The 25,632-nt window shown below is 33.2% G+C and overlaps 1 protein-coding gene across 3 annotated transcripts in view; it reads left to right on the top strand.

The window, feature by feature from the left end:
• SYCP1 (synaptonemal complex protein 1) overlaps nt 1-25,632 on the top strand; it is a gene marked incomplete at both ends in the record, with an annotated part of 86,542 nt that overhangs the window by 49,327 nt on the left and 11,583 nt on the right. The window contains 10 exons of one of the 3 annotated variants that reach the window (XM_081025970.1): nt 230-300; nt 2,885-2,966; nt 5,327-5,389; nt 7,177-7,239; nt 7,408-7,470; nt 10,528-10,644; nt 11,069-11,179; nt 12,317-12,409; nt 12,920-12,994; nt 23,666-23,725. In XM_081025970.1, coding sequence (XP_080882096.1) covers nt 230-300; nt 2,885-2,966; nt 5,327-5,389; nt 7,177-7,239; nt 7,408-7,470; nt 10,528-10,644; nt 11,069-11,179; nt 12,317-12,409; nt 12,920-12,994; nt 23,666-23,725 — 798 coding nt within the window. The remainder of the gene's footprint in view (nt 1-229; nt 301-2,884; nt 2,967-5,326; nt 5,390-7,176; nt 7,240-7,407; nt 7,471-10,527; nt 10,645-11,068; nt 11,180-12,316; nt 12,410-12,919; nt 12,995-23,665; nt 23,726-25,632) is intronic. The other 2 variants (XM_081025971.1, XM_081025972.1) reach the window with 2 other exon arrangements.

The following is a 25,632-nucleotide window of genomic DNA, read 5'->3' as shown; positions in this document are numbered from 1 at the left end:
CTGGAAACAGCAAGTAAGGCTTGTTTTGTTAGTTGCTGTATAGAGATTGTTAGGAGAATAATTAAAGACTGGAAAAGTAGTATGGAACTATGCAAGTTAAATAGCTCATTCTCTTAATTTATATATAACTTAATGTATTTTATGGTGACAGATAAAGGTCTTAAATATTAGTTTCGATTTTATTTTTGTTGAAACAAAATAATATAAACAACATCAATTATTTCTTTAGAACCACAAAAAGCAAGAGGAAAGGATGTTAAAACAAATAGGAAATCTGGAAGAAACAGAAACACAATTAAGGTAAGACTGATGAGTTGGCCTTTTTGTCTGGCAAAAGAATTTAGCATTTCTTTTCTATTAACTTGTTAAAGTTAATTTAGATTTATTTTATGTTGAATATAATATAAAGTAAAAAATTAGACTTAAATTACTGCTTTGGAATCCTGCTTAAAAATAAAGTTTTGTAATAATGTCTAATTTACAATTAGTGTTGAAATAGTGAGATTAGGCAAAAATTAATTCTTAAGCATCATAAACTTTCTAATACTTAATATGTATCTAATTAAGAAGGTACACTAATCATATCCAATGTTGTATAAAAATGCTGGTTCCAAAATGTTTTAATTGATTTTGAGTATTATTATTAATTTATTTGATATTATAACAGATAAAAACACTGTTTTTGTGATTTGTAATTTTCATTTTTTTGGGTAAGCTTTTGAATTTTTCATGTTTGCTAGAATTCTTTCTAACGTTACTTATACCTATTGCCCACTCATATTTTGAGATCTTGATTTTTTTTTTTACTAATTTAGTTAAGCTTTAACTAAATATATTTTTAGTTAATTTTAGTTAATTTTAACTAAAATATATTAATCCTTTCTCTTGTTTTATTTACAGCATAGATTTTCCTCAACCTGTTGTTTTTCTTTTACTTTGGGTAATTTTTTTGTCATACCAAAGTTTTTTGGTTTTTATATTAAATCTAGTTGTCCTTCCTTTTGTAATTTTTCTCATTTTTCTCATTGGTTATACTTAGACATTCTTTGCCTGCCTGAAATCAAATATTGATCTTAGCTTTAGTTCTTTTTAAAATTTTATCTTTTTCTTTTTCAAATAATAAAAATATTTCAAGAGATCAGTTTACTTCTTTTTTTAAAAATTAGTTTCAGGTTTACAAAACAATGTAATGTCTAGACATTTACACCACTCACAAAGTGACAACCCCTCTCCTTAACACAACTGTGGGTCTATGACCTGATTATTGATACGCATTGTTTTCATGTTTATTATTTTTTAAATAATCTGTTAGTATTTAGATCATTCCCAAACCTGTAGGAGTTCTTGCTTGTACTTATATTCTGAAGTATTAAGTTTTGATTTATTTATATTTGGTTAAAGAATGTGGTCATTAAAACTAACTTGTATTTTAAATTATTTGAGATCTCCTTTAAACCTAATATACCTCCCTCCTAGGTTTGTTTATTATGTGAGTTAATGTTAATAAAGTACTGAGCACAGTGCCTGGCATATAACTTACTGTTTTGCAGATTTGGAAAGTCATCTTTTATTATGCTTCTAATGATGGCTTTTGTTCTTTTTGCTCAATTTTCTTCTTCAGAAGTAGCTGTTATGTATAGATTGAATCTCTGTGATTAAACCGCTGTACATTTTGGGGATAAAAAGTGAGACATATTTTAGGTAGAGGCTGCTTTTTATTTAAGAGAACACAAATTATTGGGATAATATCTTTTTGTACATTTACCTACTCTGTGAACATATAAAACTCTAAATATAAATATTTTTAGGAAAAGTAAGAATATGCTATAAGTATATACTAGTTAAAGATTTAATACTCAGTTAAGAATAAATATCCTGGGTTCAGTTTGCACAAGGCCAGTTATTCCACACAATTGAGTATACAGGTTAGACCCAGAAACATATTAGTGGTAATAAGAGAGAGTACAACTAGAAATAGCTTCAAGTGTCCATCTGAGACAAAAGCTCCACTGTTTTCAGGTGTAACACACAGATTTGTAATTTAAAAAAGTTTTCTAATTTATTGGGGTATCATTGGTTAATAACATTATATAAATTTCAAGTGTACATTGTTATGTCACATCTGTATGTTGCGTGCTCACCACCCAAAATCTAGTTTCCGTCTGTTACCATATATTGGTTCTCTTTTACCCACTTTACCTTCTCCCAACCTCCTTAAAATTTTTTGAAAGGATGTTATATACTTATGGTACAAAGTTCAGAGGGATAAAGGAACACATGAGGAAAGAAAACTTATGTTTCTTGCCCTTTGTCTTCCTACTAATTTCCCTCCCCAGAGGTATCACTGCTTCTTGTGTATGTTTCCAGAGATACTCTATTACATATATAAAGGTATATGTATGTGCAAATACCTCAGTCATGTAGTTTTCCATTAAAATCACTTGTATTTGTGTCTCTATTATAAAATTATGACTGTCTTAGAATGATGACTGATTTATGAGTAACAAAACAATAAAGTGAAACCTTAACTTAAATATGAAATATTTTTTTCCAGGAGTTTTGTAAATGGAAAAATGACGATAAGGTCCAGATAATTTCAAAATAAATGTATAAGTTTTTTGTGGGTTTTATTTTATTTTCATTTTTTTTTATTTTCAATAACAGTTGACTTTCAATATTACTTTATGTTAGTTTCAGTGATTGTATAAATTAACTTAAAGATAGGAATGAAGAGTGCATATGTGTATGAATGCATGAAAATTCCCAAACAAAATGAAAATAAACGAACCAACAAAAAATAATAGTCAACTATTTTAGAAATCCAGAAAGGGGATAAAATGAAAATATAAATTTTATACAGTGTCACTCTTTCATTTCCCTTAAGGAATGAACTGGAATCTGTGAGAGAAGAACTAAAACAGAAAGGAGATGAAATTGAATGCAAATTGAACAAGAGTGAAGAAAATGTACGTTATATTTAATAATAGATCGTATCACAAAATTTCAAATCATAAGGCAATAGCATGTATCTAAAAAAAATAAAGTGATGTATACTCTTGTATAAATAGTAATCTAGCCTAGTAACCTAGGCTGTTGACCTTTAAAGTATAGGCAAAGTTTGGTTATTTTGCTTATATGGTATATATCTAGAAGAAATATTGGCAGTTCTAAATTTCTTTTATAAATGTTTAATATTATTGATTTACTTTTTAGGCTAAACAAAAGGCTCATTCTTAGTAATATAGAATATATTGATAAATTGAGTAATAAGTTTGTGTTGTGCTTTGGTGGATTTGGTTTTAAAAGTTGGGATAGGAAGGTTTTTACGGAAGAATATGAAAGTAGAATAGTACAAATTTTGTGGCATGATTATAGTATATAACATACATGGTGGGAAAAAATTGTGCCAAAATAGGTCAAGCTAGATTATAAATACCTTCACGGTGTTTTTCATTCATTCAACATATATTATTGACTACTTACTATGTGCCTGACACTGTTCTGGGTACTGAGTTTGGATTTTATTTGTTTTGGTAGACCGTGGTGATCCAATTAAGGTGTTTTTTTTATTAGGAAAGTGACATTTTTAATTTTGAAGTATGGAACGGGGAGAAGTGGAATCAGTTGAAAGGCTATAAAAAATAGTCTTGAAAGCCCTGAAAAAAAGTCTTGGAGTGGACCCTGGCCTAGTTTAGTTTACTTATTTCTGAGCCAGTCATTGTGATTAGGGGATGTAGTAAGTAATGTGGTCAAGCCTGAGTTGTGTGTCCACTTCTGGAGACAGATCAGCCTCCATCAAACTACTATGTGGACTGAGCAGGACTACTGTGGAATTTACGATAAAGGAGTCTTTGCAGGAAAGGATTGTGGCCAGACCAAAACACAGATCCTCTGTATAAATGCTGTTGGGAGACCATAGAAGGGCCATCTAATCCAAAGTTGAGTTACGACAAGCTTCCTGGAAGAAGTGACATTTAGTTTGAAACCTTAGATTAACAGAAGAATTAGTGAGGGCAGAGGAATGGACACAAGTATATCAGGGAGAAGAAGAGTATTCCAGGTTACACACACAGACACAGACACAGACACATTATATACAAAGTTTGAGATAGCTCAGAAGTATGACAGAACCTGTCATATTTAAGCAACTATAAAAAGTTCATCTTGGCTTTTAAGACAGTAGTGGAGTTTAAGAGAGTGGTGATAGTGGAAAGAGTAGGAAAAGCTGAGATTGGGAAGAGATGAGGGTAGGTCACTTAGGCCTCATAAGCTATATTTAGGAGTTTGTGGTTATTGACAAGTTTTGATCTGAGGAGTGTCATAATTATATTTACACATTAGGAACTTGAATTAGTCCAAGGATGAGATGAGATAATATTTTTAAGGGCTTACATTAGACCTAGGTTCTTTTTATATATTATTTAACTAGAAGTCATTTTTGTTGAAATAATCATAAAATAGTCATTTTATGAAATAATCGGACCTCCAAAGGCTAAAAAAAATTGAAAGGCTACATGGCTAAGAAGTAGTAGAGCTGACCTTCTAACATTCTTTAGACTATTCCAAATGTTTTCCTCTCAAAAAGCAATTTTTTCTTTTAGTTTCATATTTATTAATTAAATTCAACCAGGAAAAATGAATTTGATTTTCTCAAGACTTAGTATGCAATTTACTACTTTAAAATTTATATCAGAGGCCACTTCAAAACACTAATCTTATTGTTTGTGATGGGGAAAAATGTGAATTTGATGTTTAATGTAAAATAAAAATTCTCCACTAAGAATGTAAATATATTAGTGATGAAATAAGAAAAAAAGACAAGTTGCTAGCATATTTAAACTTTCCCTTGTTAGATTTCAATTTACCTATTGAAACAGTTTTCCAGAAAGAATCCATTTCAAACATTTCTCAGATATTTTGACATTGAAATTCATTGCATTTTCTCATCTCTAAAATGGAGGTAATACCTATCCTTTCTATATTATTGGGTTGTTACAAGGTTCAGATTAATACATGTTTGTGAAAGATGTATTTGAAAGATTATAAACATTTATATACAAGACAGTTTTTAAAAATTCAAGGTAAATTGGGAAAGCTGATAAAATATTGCAAAGTGATACTGGGTTAAGATACGAACGACAAACATTAATATATAAACATTAACACAAAGACAATTTTTTTAAAAGGATACTGGAATAAACTGGGAAAACTGGTAACTGTTTTGGTAGAAACATAAAACTGAGCTTTATAATTCCATTTCTAAAAAATACTTGTAGAAGAAAATAGTAATTCTGTTAACAGTCTGATGTCAAATAATATTTTTTAGGCTCGAAGCATTGAAGGTGAAGTTTTGAAAAAAGATAAACTAATGAAGATATTAGAAAACAAGGTACTGTCAAATTGTAAAAATGTTTGGGAATAGAGACTTTATATAGCAATATATGGATGACTAGATTATTTAGGGTGAGTCTTTACACTTTTAACAGCTTCTACACAAAGAAACTTAATTGTCTTTTGAAGGCTTTGAGGAAACAAGATAGAGTTTTTAGTGTTGGTTTCTTTGAAGAAGCTGTGGGTTCAGGACTTTTGCACAATGTTTTAAAGAGCAAAGTTTCATTAAACTCTCCTTTAACTATCTCTTCCCTCTCCCCAAATTTTATACTGTCAGCAGCTGCATTTGTTGTAGGTATCTTTTTTTTTATTAAATTTATTGGGGTGACAATTGTTAGTAAATTTACATAGATTTCAGGTGTACAATTCTGTATTACATCATCTATAAATCCCATTGTGTGTTCACCACCCAGAGTTAGTTCTCCTTCCATCACCATATATTTGATTCCCTTTACCCTCATCTCCCACCCCCCACCCCCCTTACCCTCTGGTAACCACTAAACTATTGTCTGTGTCTATGAGTTTTTCTTTCTCATTTGTTTGTCTTGCTAAAATGTCCTTCGATACATGAATGGATAAAGAAGTTGTGGTATATATACACCATGGAATTCTATTCGGTGGTAAGAAAAGATGATATAGGAACATTTGTGACAACATGGATGGACCTTGAGAGTATAATGCTAAGTGAAATAAATCAGACAGAGAAAGCAGAGAACCATATAATTTCACTGACTTGTTGTAGGTATCTTTAAGAGTGGAAGAAGATGCTTTGAAAAGTCATTCTTAGACATCTCTCCTATCTCTCAAGAGAGCTGCAGAAAAATTTCTGCTTTCTTTATGTGAAAGAATTTATGTTGGCTGCTCAGCCCAGTTCACTTCTTCCTTCTCTGTACCTCACCACACACTGGTCCTAAACTTGACATTCTATATAGTGAGTAGTCCTCTGGAAAGTATAATTCACTTTCTGAAGTTCTGACCTCTATAATAATCAACACCAATTTTTTTATATCCAGAAGTTTGGTGAATAAAATTAGTTTTTATGCACAAGAATTATTTTACTTAAAAATAAACTGTTATAGTTTAAAACCTTTTCAAGAATTTTGTGAGCATTCCACAAAATATATTTATCTTAATTAGTCCTAAGTTTTGAGATTATTTAAATTAAAAGGATTGAAAACTTAAGTTACTTTAATTTTCATTAGCTTATTCAGAAAGAGGGAAGAGTGAGATGGGGCAGTCAAAATGACATTTAATACTGGTATTTCTGATGTCATTATCATTTTAGTACATTTATCATACACACACACACACAGTGCCAAAAAAATGTATACACAGTTTAAGAAAGGAAAAAACTGTATTAAAATTGTAATACTCAATATATACCAATAACAAAAGATGAATACCTACAAGTCATATTTGACTTCTGCAATTACAAAAAGTGCTCAAAGGGGTTACCATCAGCGTAATTTTAATTGTCCTTTCCCTTCTTAAAATGTGTATACATTTTATTGGCACCCCGTGTGTGCATGTGTGTATAGCACTTTGTTTTTAAAGTAGTTGAATTCAGATGTTCTTTAAGTAGATTAAGAATTAAGAATTTCACATTTGTATTGAGATAATCTTTATTAAAATTTGTACTTGTTCACATAAATTTAGACATTACTGGAGTATTTAATAACACGATTTTTGAGGTGACCTGTTATTTTATGTAATATTTTTATTAGTTTGAAATTACTTATTTTGACTGGAACATTGAATAAAACAATGATAATTATATTTTTTTAGTGTAACAATTTAAGGAAACAAGTTGAAAATAAAAGCAAGCATATCGAAGAACTCCAACAGGAGGTATGTATTGATCTTCAATATCAAACTATTAAAAAAATGTTTTTTTCACTGCAGTTTTATAGAATAATGCTTTCCTTTCTTTTAGTAATTTCAGTCTAATTCAGGTGGCAGTACAAGTTTGAATCATTTTGGTACTCAACATAATTCTTTATTCTTAACTTTTAACAGAATAAGGCCTTAAAGAAAAAGGGTACAGCAGAAAGCAAGCAACTGAATGTTTATGAGATTAAGGTATTTGGAATCTTTATTTTAAAAATATAAGTAAATAGAGGAGAAATGAGCAATTTTATACCCTTTATATTGTAGCAGTTGTTTTCTAACATCCTCTTTGAGGTTGTGGGAATCAACCCTTTTAAATGTAATAGATGCTCATTTGTGACTTAGCTGTGTTAAAATCATCTAAGCAGCTTAAAAGTGTGTGTGTGTGTGTGTGTGTATGTCTATGTCTATTCAGACTCCTTACCCATTATTGAAAATTGAGGTTGAGTAGGTTTCGGATGGAGCCTTGGAATCTGCATTTTGAAAACACCATATGGCTATGCTGCTGCACAAGGGGTTTGAGAACCATTGACTTTGTAGAAAACATTAAAATCCTGGAGTGTAAACTCATAATGGTCAAGGCTATATTTGGTTTGTCATCTTATTCGCAATTCCTTGAGATACAGTTTACATATAATAAGATGCATGATTTTGAGTATACAGTTTGATGAGCTTTGATAAATGTTTTTACAACCATGTAACAACAATAAAGATACAGGCTCATTTCCATCATCCCAGAAAGTTTTCTCTTGTCCTTTTAAAAAAAAATTTATTAAATTTATTGGGGTGACATTGGTTAGTAAAATTATATATTTCAAGTGTGCAATTCTGTATGATACATCATCTATATGTTGCATTGTGTATTAACCCAGAGTCAGTTCTCTTTCCATTGTCATATATTTGACCCCCTGTACCCTCTTCTACTACCTCTCCTCCCTCCTTATCCTCTGGTAACCACTAAACTGTTGTCTGTGTCTATGAATTTTTGATTGTTTGTTTACGTTGTTCATTTATTGCTTTTAGCTTTATATCTCACATGAGTGAAATAATATGGTTTTTGACTTTATCTGTCTAACTTATTTTGCTTAGCATGATATTCTCAAGATCATCCATGTTGTTTCAAATGGCAGTATTTCATCTTTACAGCCAAGTAATATTCCATTCTATATATGTACCACATTTTGTTCTCCTCATGTCCTTTTGCAGTCTGAAACCCGTTCCCCAAAGACAACCAGTGTTTTTTTTGTTTCTATACATTGGTTTATCTATTTTAAAACTTCATTTAAATGTAATCACGTCAAATATATTCTTTTGTTTTATGGGTTAGTTTCTCAGCATATTCTAAGGTTCATCCGTGTTCCTGTAGGTATCAATAAATCTTTTTTACAGCTGAGTCATATTCCACTGTATAAATAGAACTAATTTGTTTACCTTGTCTCCTGTTAATGGACATTTGAATTGTTTCCAGTTTTTTAAAATCAATATGAATAAAGCTGCTATGAATGTTCTTGTACAATACTTTTAATGGACATGTTTTTATTTCTCTTAAGTAAATATCTAGGAAAAGAATTGCTGGGTCATATAGTAGATATATGTTTAGTTTTATAAGAAACAACCAAATCATTTTCCAAAGTGATTTTACACTTCTCATAGCAATGTATGAGAGATTTGGTTTGTCCATATCCTCACTCACATCTGGTGTTCTCAGTCTTTTTAATTTCAGTCGTCGTTGTGGGCAGAGCCCAGCTTCATGGGCATGAGACCTGTGTAGTCATGTAACTTCCTTGCTGTGTTGTTATCTTGAATTTTTAAATAATTTTTTAACTAGATGTCTCCCCTTAGGTCTTGCTTAGGAATAGTGATGTCCCATTGTGGTTTTATTTTTCATTTCTTATAATAATGTTGGACGGATTTTCATGAGCTAGTCATTTGTGCATTTTCTTTTTAAAGTGTCTGTTCAAGTCTTTTTAAATTTTTTATTGTGGTAAAATACACATAACATCTTAACCTTTTTTTAACTATATAGTTCCTTTACATTGTTGTGTAACCAATTCCCAGGACTCTTCATCTAGTAGTAATATTGAAATTCTATACCCATTAAACAACTCCCCATTCTCTCCTTCTCACAGTCCCTGGCAACCACCATTCTCTGGCATATGAAGTTGACTACTCTAGGTACCTCATATAAGTAGAAAAATATATTATTTGTCTTTTTGAGACATCTTCTCCATTTCTGATTTTTAAAAAAGCAGTTAGAATTTTGGTAGAGATTGCATTGAAATCTTTTCACTATCTTGATTGAAAGACACTACCAAGAGAGTGAGAAAACAACCCACAGAACGGGAGAAAATATTCACAAATCACATATTTAGTAATGATCCAATATCTAGAATATATAAAGAACACGTCTAATTCAACAGCAAAAGCCATTCACAAAAGAAAAAATACTGCATGATTTCATATATATGAAGTACTTAAAATAGACTCATAGAAATAAAGATAACAATGGAGATGACCAGGGGTTGGGGGGAAGGAGAAATGGGGAGTTGTTCTTCAATTTGTGTAAGGTTTCAGTTATGTGAGATAAATTAGTTCTAGAGATCTGTGCAGCATAGAACCCGTAGTCAGCAATAATGGATTGTGCACATAAAGTTTTATTAAGAGGGTACATCTCATGTTAAAGGGTTCTAATGACAGAAAACAAAGGGACAAAAGGAAACTTTTGGACATGACGGGTATGTCTGTTACCTTGGTTGTGGTGATGGTTTCATGGGTGTATTAAGCATATGTCCAAACTCATCAAATTGTATAAATTAAATATGTGCAGTTTTTTGTATATTAGTTATACCTCAATAAAGATTTTTTTTAAAAAAGAAGTAAGCTTTTTTTTAAAATCACATGGGTGTTCTGTCCAAATGGAAGTTACTTATTATAATAAAACATACTGAACAGAGACTGAATAATTTAAATATTGTTAAGGAATTCATAAAAATTAAAATATAGCTGCTTTTTTTTTTAATATAGCTGCGTTTTAAAACATTACTTGTCAAGTCTAAATATGTATTTTAGGGGAAAGGATAGATTTTGTGAAAAATAAGTACATCTGACCATATGAAAAATGTAAGGAAAATGATCCAACCATGAATAAATAATCTTTCAAGATTCACAAAAATCACAAAATCAATACAGAATATTTTCAGAAAATCCACAGCATTTGCTAATGTTCATGTTTTTTTTCTTTACACAAAGGTCAGTAAATTAGAGTTAGAACTACAAGGTGCCAAACAAAAATGTAAAGAAATGACTGACAGCTATCAAAAAGAAATTGAGGACAAAAAGGTACTAGAAGAAAATCTTTTGGGAGAGGTAAGAGAAACTAAATATGTTTGAAAATTTGTTATACTAAACTCTATATTTGTTTATTAATATTTTAAGAGAAAAATAGTTATTAGTTTTTAAATTATGATTTTTAAAAGATTTAATAAATTCGTAATAGGGACAGTTAGTTTCTCATAGAAGCTGAAAGTATCCTTGTTATTCTAAGTATTTGAGTATTAACTAATACATAGTTATTTTGAAAAGATTAAATGATCTTTACAGTGTTATACTGTCATCTTACTTGATAGAGTACCCTAAAATAAACCAAAACAGTAATGCATTTTCTACTTGGCTTTCCAAATTTTCTGGTGTTTGATTTCTGCATTTTATATAAATAGAGCAGATGGTCTCTACATTTAAGTTAATTTTTGTGTGCATTAATTTTGAGAAACACTTTTAATTGATTTGATAGGTTGAGAAAGCAAAAGTAATAGCTGATGAAGCAGTAAAATTACAGAAAGAAATTGATTTACGATGTCAACATAAAATAGCCGAAATGGTAGCACTTATGGAAAAACATAAGGTAATTTTTTCTTTCTGTGTAATGAAAATTATTGGAGCCATTCTTATGCATGAAAATGGTGACATTAAGATAGCATTCTGGTTTGTTAGAGAAAATTATTGTCTGTGCACTAACAACTAATTATAGCTGGAATATCCTCGATCTCCCATTTCTCCAAGTTTGAATCTTCACCACACAAAGCTGACCTTGGGTGTAACTTCTTTGCAGAAATCTCTCCTTTATCATCTATGATAGATGGAAGTGCTCACTATCTGAATTTTCCTGGTAGACTCTTACAGTACTTTCCACCTTATATTTATTTGAGTACATACGTAGGATATGTTTCCTATTAATATTTGTGTCCTCTATGTGTCTAACATGCATGAGGCTAAATAAATTTTTATCATTGAATAAATGTATGAAAAGCTTAATGTTTGTTGTGTTTGCGAATGTGCTCTATTTTTAATTGTTGTGTTAAAGTAATCATTCTGATTCTGTTAGTGAATTAAGCCTTATTCCCATCAAGGTTTGGAGAGAAGGTGGGCTATACTTAACCTATTCATGTTTAAAAATTGTTGGTGGGATATAATATTATGAGATAACCAATGAGGATTTAGAAAAACTTGTAAAGTAAGTTTATGAACTCATAGGTTTAAACATATTTGGTACGTCTCTATTCAATACAGTTTTTATCCATGCTGATGTTCAAATGTCTCGTCTTTGGCCAGTGAGAGCCTCTTCAAACTGGCTGGCAAATTCTTTTGACTTGACCTTAACAGTGCCTGATAGCTTTCTTGCTTTCTGTTATGACAAAATGGTCAACTCATCTTGTGTTTCCTGCCCCAGATATGGAATCATCCAGTTTTCTAAGGGGTCCTGGTGTTTCTAGCCTATTTTTAAAAGTATGAAATTCAATGTTTCCAATTAAAAAGAATTATTTCTTGTTCTTATGATAGGTTATTTCCAAGACAGTTATTTTATATTTCATTGTTTATGTGATTGAAAAATTAGAAAAATATGTTCAAATATATATATATATTACTGAATTCACAAACATCATTTTCTTCAAATATTAAATGCTCAAGGATTCCAGTCATACTAAAACATCATCTATTTGGGTTCTCATATTCTTAAAATGTTTTTTTCTGTTTAATATAGCACCAGTATGATAAAATGGTTGAAGAAAGAGACTCAGAATTAGGACTTTATAAGAACAAAGAACAAGAACAGTCATCAGCAAAAGCATCTTTGGTGAGATATGGAACAAATAGCGCGAAAAGCCAATTTTCATGTCAACAATATTAAAGAATAATATTAAATAAAACCATAATTTTTCAGCTATAGAATCAAAGAATCTGAGATCTTAAAGTGCTCTTATAGACCTTTTAGTTAAGTGGGTTTCCAATTTATTTTTTGAAATGGTAGAATGAACTCTTTTTTTTCAAGTGAAAAGTTGTAAACTCCAAGTTACAAATAAGTTTGGAGCTCTGATTATGAAATTGGGAGAGCAGGGATGGGATAGATTGGGAGAGGATGAGGAGAAACTTACATAGTGTTAAATATTTCTTTAGAGCAAACTATAATATAAAAATTTGTATAAATTAAATCTTTAGTTATGTTTAACTAGCAACCTTCATATCAGTAGGCTTTTAAAGTGTATATATTTTATGAGTGAACTTATTTCTCTATAAAACTAAATGTATTTGAACCACTAGTTTGCATTTATATGCACTTTCAAACTTCATGTTTCTTTTTCTTTAGGAGATTGAACTATCTAATCTAAAAAATGAACTTTCGTCTGTTAAGAAACAACTTGAAATAGAAAGAGAGAAAAAAGTAGGTTTGTGGCATTATAAAATAACTAATTGTAAGGTTTAGGTGCAACTTTTTGTTTGTATAAACATGTCTTATTAGAAAATAACATTTGGGTAACTAGGGATTAAAAATACAGTTTCTCCCCCATTAGCTTTTTTTGAGAAGTATTTAGCATATTGCCTTATTTAAATAGAGGATGCAAAAAACTGTATTAATATTGTAATACTCAGTACATACCAATAACAAAAGATGAATACAAGTCACATTTGACTTCTGCAATTACAAGAGGTGCTCAAGGTGGTTACCATCAGTGACTTCTGCAATTACAAGAGGTGCTCAAGGTGGTTACCATCAGCGTCTAGACACTTCTGATGATGGCCAACTACTGCTTGAGCAACATTGACCAAAGGGTCCACTTGTATACATTTTTTTTGGCACCCCTGGTATTATACACATATAAATATAGGTAGACTTTAGATGTAGTAGTGCTTTTAGATATAAGTATTTGATATTATCTCATAATAAAATGCTTACATATTTAGATATATTTTTAGCTACTATTCATCATGTTTCTGAAGAAAACAATGTCTTATGTTTTTGTAGTGTTTTGCAATTTACAAAGTGAATTGACTCACACTTTAAAATGACAAATACTTTTTTTCTTTCCATATTATCGGCACTATGCTGAGTTCCCTACTTAAATCTAATTTAATCCTTACAACAATGCTATAAGCAATACTTATCATCTTCATTTTTACAGAAGTTAGGTTATTTAGATCAAGATCACATAATAAAGAAATAAAAATGCTTGGAATTCAAACCTAGGTCTATTTTGTATGATTCCAAATCCTGTTCTTTTAATCACTGTTCAACAGCCAGGAACATGCACTTTCAATTTCAAGCATCTTTGCATTTGTTTACTGTGTCTCCTTCATTTAATTCCTTTCTCCACCTATGGAAAAATCTCACACGTTTTTCATCATGCAAAGTTGACCTTACTGTATATAAGTATTCTCATAGCACTTCGTTCTTATATGAAATAGTTATGTGTCTCTGTGCCCCATTATATTTCAAGTTCTTCAGGGGCTAGGATTATGTTTTGTCTTTGTTTACCCTTAGCACAGTGCTTTTGAAAATTTTCTGTTTTCAATAAATGTCTTTCAAAGGAATGACTAAATGTCTTTCTCTTTACCTGCGATAGTAACATACATGTTTGCCTTTATCCTACTGTTTCAGTAGAAGAGGAATCCTTCCTTTCCTTGACTACTCCTGAAGTTCATTTTTCATAATTTTTTCCAGTTTTCTTGATATATAATTGACATGCAACACTGTGTGTAAGTGTAAGTTTGAGGTGTACAGCACAATGATTTGATTTACATATATTATGAAATGATTACCACAATAAGTTTAGTTAACATTCTTCATCTCATATAGATACAAAAAAGGAAAAGAAAACATTTGTTTTTTTCCTTGAGTTAAGAATTCTTAGGATTTACTGTCTTAACAAATTTCAGATATTCCATTCAACAGAATTAACTATAGTCATGATATTATACATTACATCCCTAGGACATACTTACCGTGTAATTTTAAGTTTGTACCTTTTGACCACCTCTATCCAATTCCCCATTGTCTTACTCCACCTCTACTAATCACAAATCTGATCCCTTTTCTATAGCTTTTTAAAAATTCCACATATAAGTGAGATCATACATTATTTGCCTTTCTCTAACTTATTTCACTTAGCATAATGCTCTCAAGGTTCATCCATGTTGTCACAAATGGCAGGATTTCCTCTTTTCAATATTGCTGAATAATACTCTTTTGTGTGTGTGTGTGTTTATGTATGTATGTGTATTTATATATATGTATATGTTACATATATACATATATATGTATACATATATACATATTACATATATACATATTACATATATATATACACATATTACATATATATATACATAAAACACTTAGGTCATTCCCTTATTTTGGCTATTGTAAAAAATGCTGCTGTGACTATGGATGTGCAGATAGCTCTTTGATTTAGTGTTTTTGTTTCCTTTGGATATATTCCCAGAAGTGGAATTGCTGGATCCCATGATGGTTTTTTAAAAAAAAATTTTTGAAGAACCTCTATACTGTTTTCCATAGTGGCTGTACCAATTTACAGTTCCACGAGCACTGCACTGGGGTACCTTTCATCCTTGTCGGCACTTGTTATGTCTTGTCTTTTTGATGATAGCCATTCTAGTAGGTGTGAGGGAATATTTCATTGTGGTTTTGATTTGCATCCCTGATAATTAGTGATTTTGAGCACCTTACATGTACCTGTTGGCCATTATATCTTCTTTGGAAAAATGTCAATTCAGATCCTTTGCACATTTTAAAAATAGGATTTTTGTTTTTTTGCTGTTGGGTTCTTTACATATTTTTGATATTAACCCCTTATCAAATATATGATTTGCAATTTTCCCCTGTTCTGTAGAATGTCGTTTCATTTATTGATTGTTTCTTTGTGTGCAGAAGCTTTTTAGTTTGATGTAGTCCCTCTTGTTTATTTTTGATTTTGGTGTCATATCCAAAAAAATGATTGCCAAGACCCATGTCAAGGAGCTGTTTTCCTCTAGGAGTTTTGTGGTTTCCAGTCTTACATTTAAGTCTTTAACCCATTTCATGTTCATTTTTGTGAGTGGTATAAAACAGGGGTCTTGTTTCATTTTTACATATGAATATTCAGTTTTCCAAACATCATTTATTGAAGAGACCGCCTTTTCTCCATCGAGTATTCTTGGCTCTCTTGTCAAATATTAATTGACCATGTATGTATGGGTTTATTTCTGGACTCTCAATTCTGTTCCATTGGTCTATGTGTCTGTTTTTATGCCATTACCATAGGTTTTATTTCTGTAACTTTATAAAATAGCTTAAAATCAGGATGTGTGATGCTTCCCACTTTGTTCTTCCTCAGGAGTGTTTTGTTTTTTATGGTTTCATATAAATTTTAGGATTTTTTAAAAAAGGCTTTATTGGGGAAGGGGAACAGGACTTTATTGGGGAATAGTGTGTACTTCCAGGACTTTTTTTCCAAGTCAAGTTGTTGTCCTTTCAATCTTAGTTGTGGAGGGCGCAGCTCAGCTCCAGGTCCAATTGCTGTTGCTAGTTGCAGGGGGCGCAGCCCACCATCCCTTGTGGGAGTTAAACCGGCAACCTTGTGGTTGAGAGGACGCGCTCCAACCAACTGAGCCATCTGGGAGCTCAGTGGCAGCTCAGCTCAAGGTGCTGTGTTCAATTTTAGATGCAGGGGGCGCTGTCCACCATCCCTTGCGGGGGAGTCGACGAATCAAAATGGCAACCTTTGTGGTTGAGAGGATGCGCTCCAACCAACTGAGCCATTCAGGAGGCAGCTCAGGTCAAGGTGCCATGTTCAATCTTAGTTGCAGGGGGCAGAGCCCACCATCCGTTGCGGGACTCGAGGAATTGAACTGGCAAACCTTGTGCTTGAGAGCGCACTGGCCCATGTGGGAATCGAACCGGCAGCCTTCGGAGTTAGGAGCATGGAGTTGTAACCGCCTGAGCCACCAGGCCGGCCCCAGATTTTTTTTTTAACTTGTGTAAAAAGTGCTAATGTAATCTTGATAGGGATTGCATTGACTCTATAGATGGCATTGGGTAATACAGACATTTTAACAATATTAATTTTCCAGTCCATGAACACGGGATACCTTTCCAGTTTTTATGTCTTCTTTAATTTATTTCATTAATGTCTTGTAGTTTGCAGTGTAGATATTTTTCACTTTCTTGGTTAAATTTATTCCTAAGTATGTTATGGTTTTAGATGCTGTTGTAAATGAGATCATTTATTTGTTTTTCAGATACTATTGCTAGTGTATAGAAATGCTACTGATTTTTGTATGTGAGTTTTGTATCCTACAACTTTCCTGGGTTTGTTTATCAGTTCTAACAGATATTTGGAGATGTCTTTAGGATTTTCTATATAGGAAATCATGTCATTTGCAAATAGAGACAATTTTACCTCTTCCTTTCCAATCTGGTGCCTTTTATTTCTTTTTCTTGCCTGCTTTCTCTGGCTTGGGCTTCCAGTATTATGTTAAATAGGAGTGGTGAGAGTAGGCATTCTTGTCTTGTTACTGACCTTAGAGGAAAAGCTTTTAGCTTTTCACCATTGAGTATGCTGTTAGCTGGAGGCTTTTCACATATGGCCTTTATTATGTTGAAATATATTCCTTCTATACTTCATTTGTTAAGAGTTTTTATCATGAAAGAATGTTCAGTTTTGTGAAATGCTTTTTGTGCATCTGTTGAGATTAGTATATGATTTTTATCCTATGTTCTGTTAATGTGGTACATCTCATTAATTGATTTGTATATATTGAACCATCCTTTCATTCCACTTAGATAAATCCCACATGATCATGGTATATGATCCTTTTAATGTGCTGTTGAATTCTGTTTGCTAATATTTTGTTGAGGACTTGTGCATCTATTTTTGTCAAGGATATTGGCCTGTAATTTTCTTTTCTTGTAGTGCCCTTCTCTGGCTTTGGTAACAGGATAATGCTGGCCTTGTAAAATGAATTTGGAAGTGTTGGAAATTTTTTGGCAGATTTTGAGAAGGATTGGCATTAATTCTTCTTTAAATGTTTGGTAGAATTCACCAGTAAATTCATCAGGTTGTGGACTTTATTGTTGGGAGATTTTTGAATACCAATTTTCCTTACTTGTTATTGGTCTGTTCACATTTTCTATTTCCTCATGATTCAGTCTTGGTAAGTTTATGTTTCTACGAATTTATCCTTTTTTAAAAAAAAATAAGATTTTAATTAAAATATAGCCCACATACAATGTTATATTAGTTTCATGTGTACACAATAGTTATTCAACATTTATATACGTAAAGAAGTGATCACCTAAGTCCAGCAACCATCTGACATGGTACTATGCTATCAATATTATTGACTGTATTCCCCATGCTGTATATTACATCCCTGTGACTTACTTGTTGTATACCTGGAAAGTTGAACCTCTTACTCCCCTCAACCTCAACCCCACCTTAAAATTTTTCATTACAGTTGACATTCAATATTATTTTATATTAATTTCAGGTATACAGCATAGTGGTTAGACATTTATATAATTTACAAAGTGATTCCCCTGATTAGTCTAGTGCCCACCTGGCACTAAATGTAGTTATTACCATATCGTTGACTATATTCCCTATGCTTTACTTTACATCCCATGACTGTTTTGTAACTACCAGTTTGTACTTCTTAATGCCTTCATCTTTTTTAACCCTGTCCCCTATCTAACTAACACCCCTTCTATCTATCGCTGTAATAAATCTAGTACTCCTCTGACACCATACATAGTTATTACAACATTATTGACTATATTCCTTATGCTATACCCTACATCCCCATGACTACTTTGTAGCAACCAATCTGTACTTCTTAATCCCTACCCCTTTTTCACCCATTCCCAACCCCCTTCCATCTGGCAACCATCAAAATTTTCTCTGTGTTTATGAGTTTGTTTCTGTTTTGTTTGTTAGTTTATTTTGTTCTTTAGATTCCACATATAAGCGAAATCACACTGCATCTGTTTTTCCCTGTCTGACATACTTCACTCAGCACAGCACCCTTCAGGTCCATCCATGCTACCGCAGATGGCAAGAACCCATTCATTCTCTTCCATTGCAGAGAAATATTCCATTGTATATATATGTATCACCTCCTCTTTATTCATTCATCCGTCAATGGACTCCCAGGCTGCCTCCACATCTTGGCCATTGTAAACAATGCTGCAATGAACATATGGAAGCACATGTCCCCTTGAAGTAGAGTTTTGGATTTCTTCGGATAAATGCTCAGAGGTGGGATTATTGGGTCCTTCTTTGTCTTTTATTATATAGCCTTTGTTCTAAAGTCTATTTTGTCTGGTATAAGTATTGCTACCCCAGATTTTTTGTTTATTTTTCATTTTCATTTTCATGAAATGTCTTTTTCCATCCCTTTACTTTCCGTCTCTGTGTGTCTTTCAATCTGAAGTGATTCTCTTGTAGTCAGCATATGTAAGGGTTGTGTTTTCTTACCCATTGAGCCCTTCTGTATCTTTTGATTGGGGCATTTAATCCATTTACAGTAAAAGTAATTGTTGATAGGTATGTAATTATTATTTTATCATTCATAATTTTGATCTTTTTTTCCATCTTAAAGAAGTTCCTCTAACATTCCTTGTAATACTAGTTTGGTGGTGATGAACTCCTCTACCTTTTTCTTGTCTTGGAAGCTCTTTATCTGTCCTTTGATTTTAAATGATAGCTTTACTGGGTAGAATAACCTTGGTTCTAGGTCCTTCTCATCACGTTGAATATTTCTTGCTAATCCCTTCTGGTCTGCAAAGTTTCTGTTGAGAAATCAGGACTATCTTGTGGGAGCTCCCTTATAAGTTACTGTTAGGTTGAAGCAAAAATAATTGCGGTTTTTGCAGTTTTTAACCTTTTAAACCGCAATTACCTTTGCACCAATATAATAGTTACCTTTCTCTTGGTGCTTTTAGGATTCTCTCTTTGTCTTCAATCTTTGCCGTGTTAATTATAATGTGTGTTGGTGTGGGCTTGTTTGGATTTATCTTGTTTAGAACTCTCTGTGGTTCCTGGACATTTATGTCTATTTCCTAAGCCAGGTTAGGAAAGTTTTCAGTCATTATTTCTTCAAATAGGTTCTCAATCCCTGTTTTCTTCTCCTTCTGGTACTCCTCTGATGCAAATGTTGTTAGCTTGATGTCCCAGAGGTCTCTTATCCTCACTTTTTTGAATTTTTTTTTTCTGTTCTTATTGGGTATTTTCTGTTACTTTGTCTTCCAAATCACTGATTCGACCCTCTGCTTCATCTAGTCTACTCTTCATTTAGTTATTGTATTTGTCACTTCTGACTGGTTCTTTTTTATGGTTTCTGTGTCCTTTTTTATGCTTTCTATCCCTTTGTTGAAGTTCTGAGTAAATTCCTTGGGTGTCCGTATAACCATTGTTTTGAACTCTGTCTCTGGTAGGTTGCTTGCTTCCGTTTTGTTTAGTTCTTTTTTTGGAGTTTTCTGGAGTTCTTTTATTTGGGAAGTGGCTTTTTGTTTCCTTATTTTGGCTGCCTCCCTGTTTGTGTCCATGTCTGAGGTCTATCTGCTATATCTCCCAGTTTTGGCCAGGAGACCTTATGTAGTAGGTGCCCTCTGTGGCCCTGGCACAGTCTTTCTGGTCACCTGCTCTGGGTGCTACAGGAGTGTCCCTTGTGTGGGTTATGTATGCTCTCCTATTATAGTTGAGCTTTTATTGCTATCAGCACATCAATAGGTGGTATTGACCCTCAGGCTGATTGGCTGTGGGGTTTGGCCACATCAACAGGCTGCTGTGTGTGTGGGGGTGGTTACCCCACTGAATGGGATTTGCCCCAGCAGGCTCTGCTGCTTGTTGAGACTTCCCTTTGTGTGTGCCAGTTGTAGGGCTAATTGTGTCGTCCTCTGCTGTGGTCTGAAACCTCCAAGTATTAGGTTGGTGCAAAAGTTATTGTGGTTTTTGCAATTTTTAACCTTTTAAACTGCAATTATTTTTGCATCAACCCAATATGTTGGTTCTAGGGCCTCTTGGGAGGGGTTCCGGTGCAAGCCCAGGTCACCCACTGCCTGTGACTGGGCAGGGACTACCTGGTAGGAGCTACAAAGCAATCCGCAATTGTTCACTCCCTGTGCCAAAACTGGAGGTGTGTGGGAGAGGCCGCACTATGAACTGAAGACATCTACCATAAGTGCTGGGCCAGGGGTAGCTCTGTAAAAAGCCCCAGGACACCCTGAGACCTGTTGCCACCTTCTGGCTCCCTTGAGGTTCATCAACTGACAAAGCCTCGTGTGGTACAGAAGTTGAAGTAGGTGGGGTCTCAGGAAGTCACTAAAGTGGGAAGAGTTGTGGTCACCAGGTTAATGTAGATTCTTGTTTGGTGCCAGTGCTGAGTCTGGAGCTACGCAGGAAAAGTCTCAGAGCATACCAAGACCAGCCGCCACCCACCTGGGGCCCGCAGACTCTGATAGTTTTCCAAGAAAGAGTGCAATGTGGGCGGGGCTGGCTGCTTGGTGAGAAAGTGTCTCTGGCATTAGGGGAGTTGGGTGGGGCTGGGTTCCAGCAGAGCTCATCAGACCAATTCATATTCAGATTTGGCCATACTGTGGGGGAGGACTCAACACAGGAAAGATGGCACCCCCCTGCTGACTGCACAGGAGATGGGCCCCTCACAGGAAAAATGGCAACTGTCCTCCAACCCTTGCCTCGAGGCCAGATACCTCAGTCTGCCCCTTGTATGCCTCCAATGCCTCCAAAGTCACTGTCCCTCTGCTGGAGCCCAGGGTGAGTGCCTGCAAGTGAGTGAATCTGTGCATGGGCTCCTGGTGAGGACATCTTGGTTTCCTGCAGTCCTCCGTCCCACCCGGATTGTCGGAATCCTCACTGTTTTTCATAGCCAGATGTTGTGGGGGCTCCTCTTCTTGGTACCAGTTCTCCAGGCTGGGGATCCTGGTGTGGAGGTGAGGTTCCTTGCTCTTCTGGGGGGAAATTCCGCAGCCAAGATATCCCTCCTGATTCTCAACCACCACACGGAGGTTTGGGGCTAGCCCATTTCTCGTTTCTAGCACTTCTACCAGCCTTGATGTGGTTTCTTTATATCCTTAGTTATAAAACTTCTGTTCAGCGAGACTTCACATGGTTCTCCAGGTTGATTGTTGTATAATTTAGTTGTAATTTTAATATGTTCACAGAAGGAAGCAGGCACGGTGTTTATCTACTGCATTATCTTGGATCTCTCTCTTCTTTTTTCTTTATGTAGGTGTTTATTGCTGTAAACTTTCCTGTTAGAACTGCTTACAGGAAAGTAAGGTTTGGTATGTCATGTTTCCATTTTCACTTGTTTCAAGATATTTTTGAATTCCCTTTTGATTTCGTTTTCACCCATTGATTGTTCATTGATTGTGTTGTTTGATTTTCACATATTTGAATTCTCAAGTTTTTCTCCTATTAGTGATTTCTAATTTCATATAATTGCAGTTGGAAAACATATTTTGTATGATTTCAGTTTTCTTAAATTTATTAAGTCTTGTTTTGTGACCTAACATAGGATTTATTCTGAAGATGTTCCATATATATTTGAGGATGGATATTGTTTTGTTGGATAGAAAGGTGTATCTGTTAGATCTGTTTGGTCTAAAGTATAGCTGATGTCCAGTGTTTACTACTGATTTCTGTGATTTATCCATTGTTGAAGGTAGGGTACTGAAGTTCCCTACTATTATTCTATTGTTTATTTCTCTCTTCAGAAATATTAGTATTTGCTTAATATATTCAGATGCTCCTCTGAGGTGCAAGTATTTTTACAATTGTTATATTCTCTTGATGAATTGACCCCTTTATCATTATATAATGACTTTCTTTGTCTTTTATTACAACTTCTGATTTAAAGTCTATTTTGTCTGATATATCTATAGCAACTCCTCTCTTTTGGTTTCTATTTGTATGGCATATCTTTTTCCAGCTCTTCGCTTTCAGGCTATAAGTGTCTTTAAAGCTTACGTGTAGGACAGCATACTATCATAGACAGCATATTATTGGGTCATATTTATTTATCCATTCAGCCACTCTGTGTCTTTTTCTTGGAGAATTTAGTCCATTTACATTTAAAGTAGTTATTTTTAGGTAAGGACTTACTAATGCCATCTAATTTTTTTCTGGCTATTTTGTAGTTCTGAAGATCAACCATTGGTGGTTGATAGGATATATAAGAACAGTGACTACTGTTATATCAGCTTTCTGCCATCTTCTTTCATAGTGAAGTGAGTTCTCTGGTTAGGAACAACACAGTGGAAGAGATACAATGGTGTACACAAGGCATTCAGTGAAGATAGATATTAGCACAGGCATCATAGGCAAGCAAGGCAAGTTTTCCTAATCTTCTGTGCATTGGACCTTTTCCTTCTCTGAGAACTGTACGGCTCCCTGGGGGCTGTACCAGTTCTGTTTTCTATATGACTGTCATATTAAAGCATACTACATATTCTTTCTATAGTCCAGGGTTAATTTTTCTTTTCTTTTTACTACTGAATACACACACCCTAGTCCCTAGCAAGGGTGATATATTATTTCCTGTGTATTTTGTACTTTTCTGTAAATTTCTTTTTATCCCTGATCTTTGTTAATTTCATGTTGAAAGTTCATTATACAAGGTCAACACATACATAAAAAGTGAATTTTGCCTCTAAAGGCCCATAATATTTTGGATCTGTTTGCAGCTCTTCACTGTTAATTATTTGTGTGTATCCCTTACTTTACATTCCAGTCTCTCCACTTCATTTTATGAATGAGAAAGTTGAGATTCAGAGTTTTACAAGACTTAGTTAAGATTCCACAGATACATGCTAGAGACTTATCAGAATTTAAAAAAGGTAATTTAAAACCAAATAACATATTTCTATAGAGAAGAACTAATTTATTTTTCTATTTTCTTTTTATTGTTATTTATAAAATTTAGAGGTCAGTACTCTTTCTTGTTAATACTTCTTAAGAAAGATTTTGATAATATGAGCATTCATTTGTGATAATAGTAATGACTACATTTATGTACTTGATATTTATTTTCATAGGAAAAACTCAAAAGAGAGGCACAAGGAAACACAGTTACTCTCAAAGAAAAAAGAGACAAGGTAAGAATTTTAAATAATTCTCATAGTTTTTCTTTCAACAAATTCATTTTTCTAACATCTTAGACAAATTTTTTTGTTCATAAAAAGGAAAAGAACATGTAAACTATATCACACAACTTCATTTCCTACATGTTTCTTGCTACTTATTAATTTAAAAGCATTAGCTAAAAATTTAAAGCATTTGTCATTTGGAGATTTAGAGATTTCAATCTTCTGTAATTTTAATTACAGAAGTATTATCTTAAATTAGTTAGGTACTTGTGTGTTTCTGGGGAAATTTCCAGTGTTAGAGGAAAAATATTTTCATTATACATTCTAAAGCTTATGTTTAGATTATGGCTAATTTTGGGTTTTGAGAGGGCTAAGTAAATGATATTCTGCTTTCCCCACTTAAGTCTGAACCAATTGAGAAAGACAATAAAAACCAAAATAATATCTTTATTATTGATAACTAGTATTGGAAAATTTAGCTTATATTTGAAGGCAAAAGGATTTCTTAATCCTGAAATTCCAAATTAGACAAATTTACCTCCTTTGTCACAGGTAGTTCTGGACTGGGACAAATCTATACACTTAATGGCTTGCCTTTGTAAAGCATATGGCATAAAGGAACACAGCAGAATTTGTGCTTCCTCTGGTACCCAAGAGGAGGAGTCAGGAAGGGTCTGGACTATATATGTGCCCAGTTTCTCCTTCCAAATTCACCAATCCCATTAAGTCATTGCTTCTTCCCTGAGGAAACAGAGGTTAGGAATGTTACCCTACTGGTGTTCCCCATGAAAGGAAATAACCAGGTGTGTGGAAAAGGAGTACGTCAGCCTCTAATCCATTTGGTAATATAAGATTATTACAGTAGAATTCTAATTGCAAATTACAGTTAAAATGATTAAATACTATTTGTATGGTGATGTAGTCTTCTAAGTCCCCACAGAGGTTGCTTTGCCTATAAACTAAAACTGACAGAGTAGTTCACAATAGTTTGTTAGGTATAGACAGTGCTACAATATTTTCCATTTGGGTTTAAAGAAAGAGCATAAGGAAAGAAATAGTGTATATTTCTGTGAGTGAATATTGAGTGTTTCGTATGTCCCAGATACTGTGGTAGGCACTTGAAAACATATTTGGAGAATTATTATCATATTAAAATTAGCCAACAGGGTTAGATACAGTCTAAGGGAAGTGTCTGATGAAGATAAATCAGTTGGTTAAACTCTAGTATTCGTTTCTAAATATAGAATATATCATAAAAGTATATATCCCATATTGTTATAGAGTTGTTTTGATTTGTGTATAGTTCCAGTAATATGTGCCTATTATTTTTTATCTGCTATCAAGTAGATTACTAATTTTACCTGGTGTTGTGGATAGATATGTTGCAAATAATGAGAAAATGAAAAAAGAAATGAAAAATTTAAACAGGCTTTCACTTGCTATACTTTATTCCAAAAATATTGAAATATCATAAGCCTTTTATATAATAATCATTGGGTTTATCAAACATTTCTGAGTTTGGACAAATTACTTCTTCATGCTTCAGTTTCTTCATCTATAAAGGGTTAATAATAGTACCTATTTCCTAAAGTTGTTGTTAGGATTAAATGAGATAATATTTGTAAAGCGTTTAAAATAATGCTTGTTGGCACATGGGAAACGCCATATAAGTGTTTGTTTAAAAAATAAGAGGAAAACCTGAATGTTTTATATATATGTATCACTGGAAATGTAACATTTAGAAAAGAATGTAAATTGTAGAAAAGTGCATACATTTCCATGATGTGTTATGAAGAGGGTTATTTCAGTATTTTAGAATGAGGGGTACATTTTTTTTTTGTCTACCAGGGAAATGTTAATTCTCACACATGGCCACAAGGTGGTGTAGTTGCCATTCTCAGTCCTTTTGGGGGAGA

The sequence above is a fragment of the Rhinolophus hipposideros genome, assembly GCF_964194185.1.
Source record: "Rhinolophus hipposideros genome assembly, chromosome: 19".
Taxonomy (NCBI): Eukaryota; Metazoa; Chordata; class Mammalia; order Chiroptera; family Rhinolophidae; genus Rhinolophus; species Rhinolophus hipposideros.
This window is presented reverse-complemented; position numbering and strand designations above follow the sequence as displayed.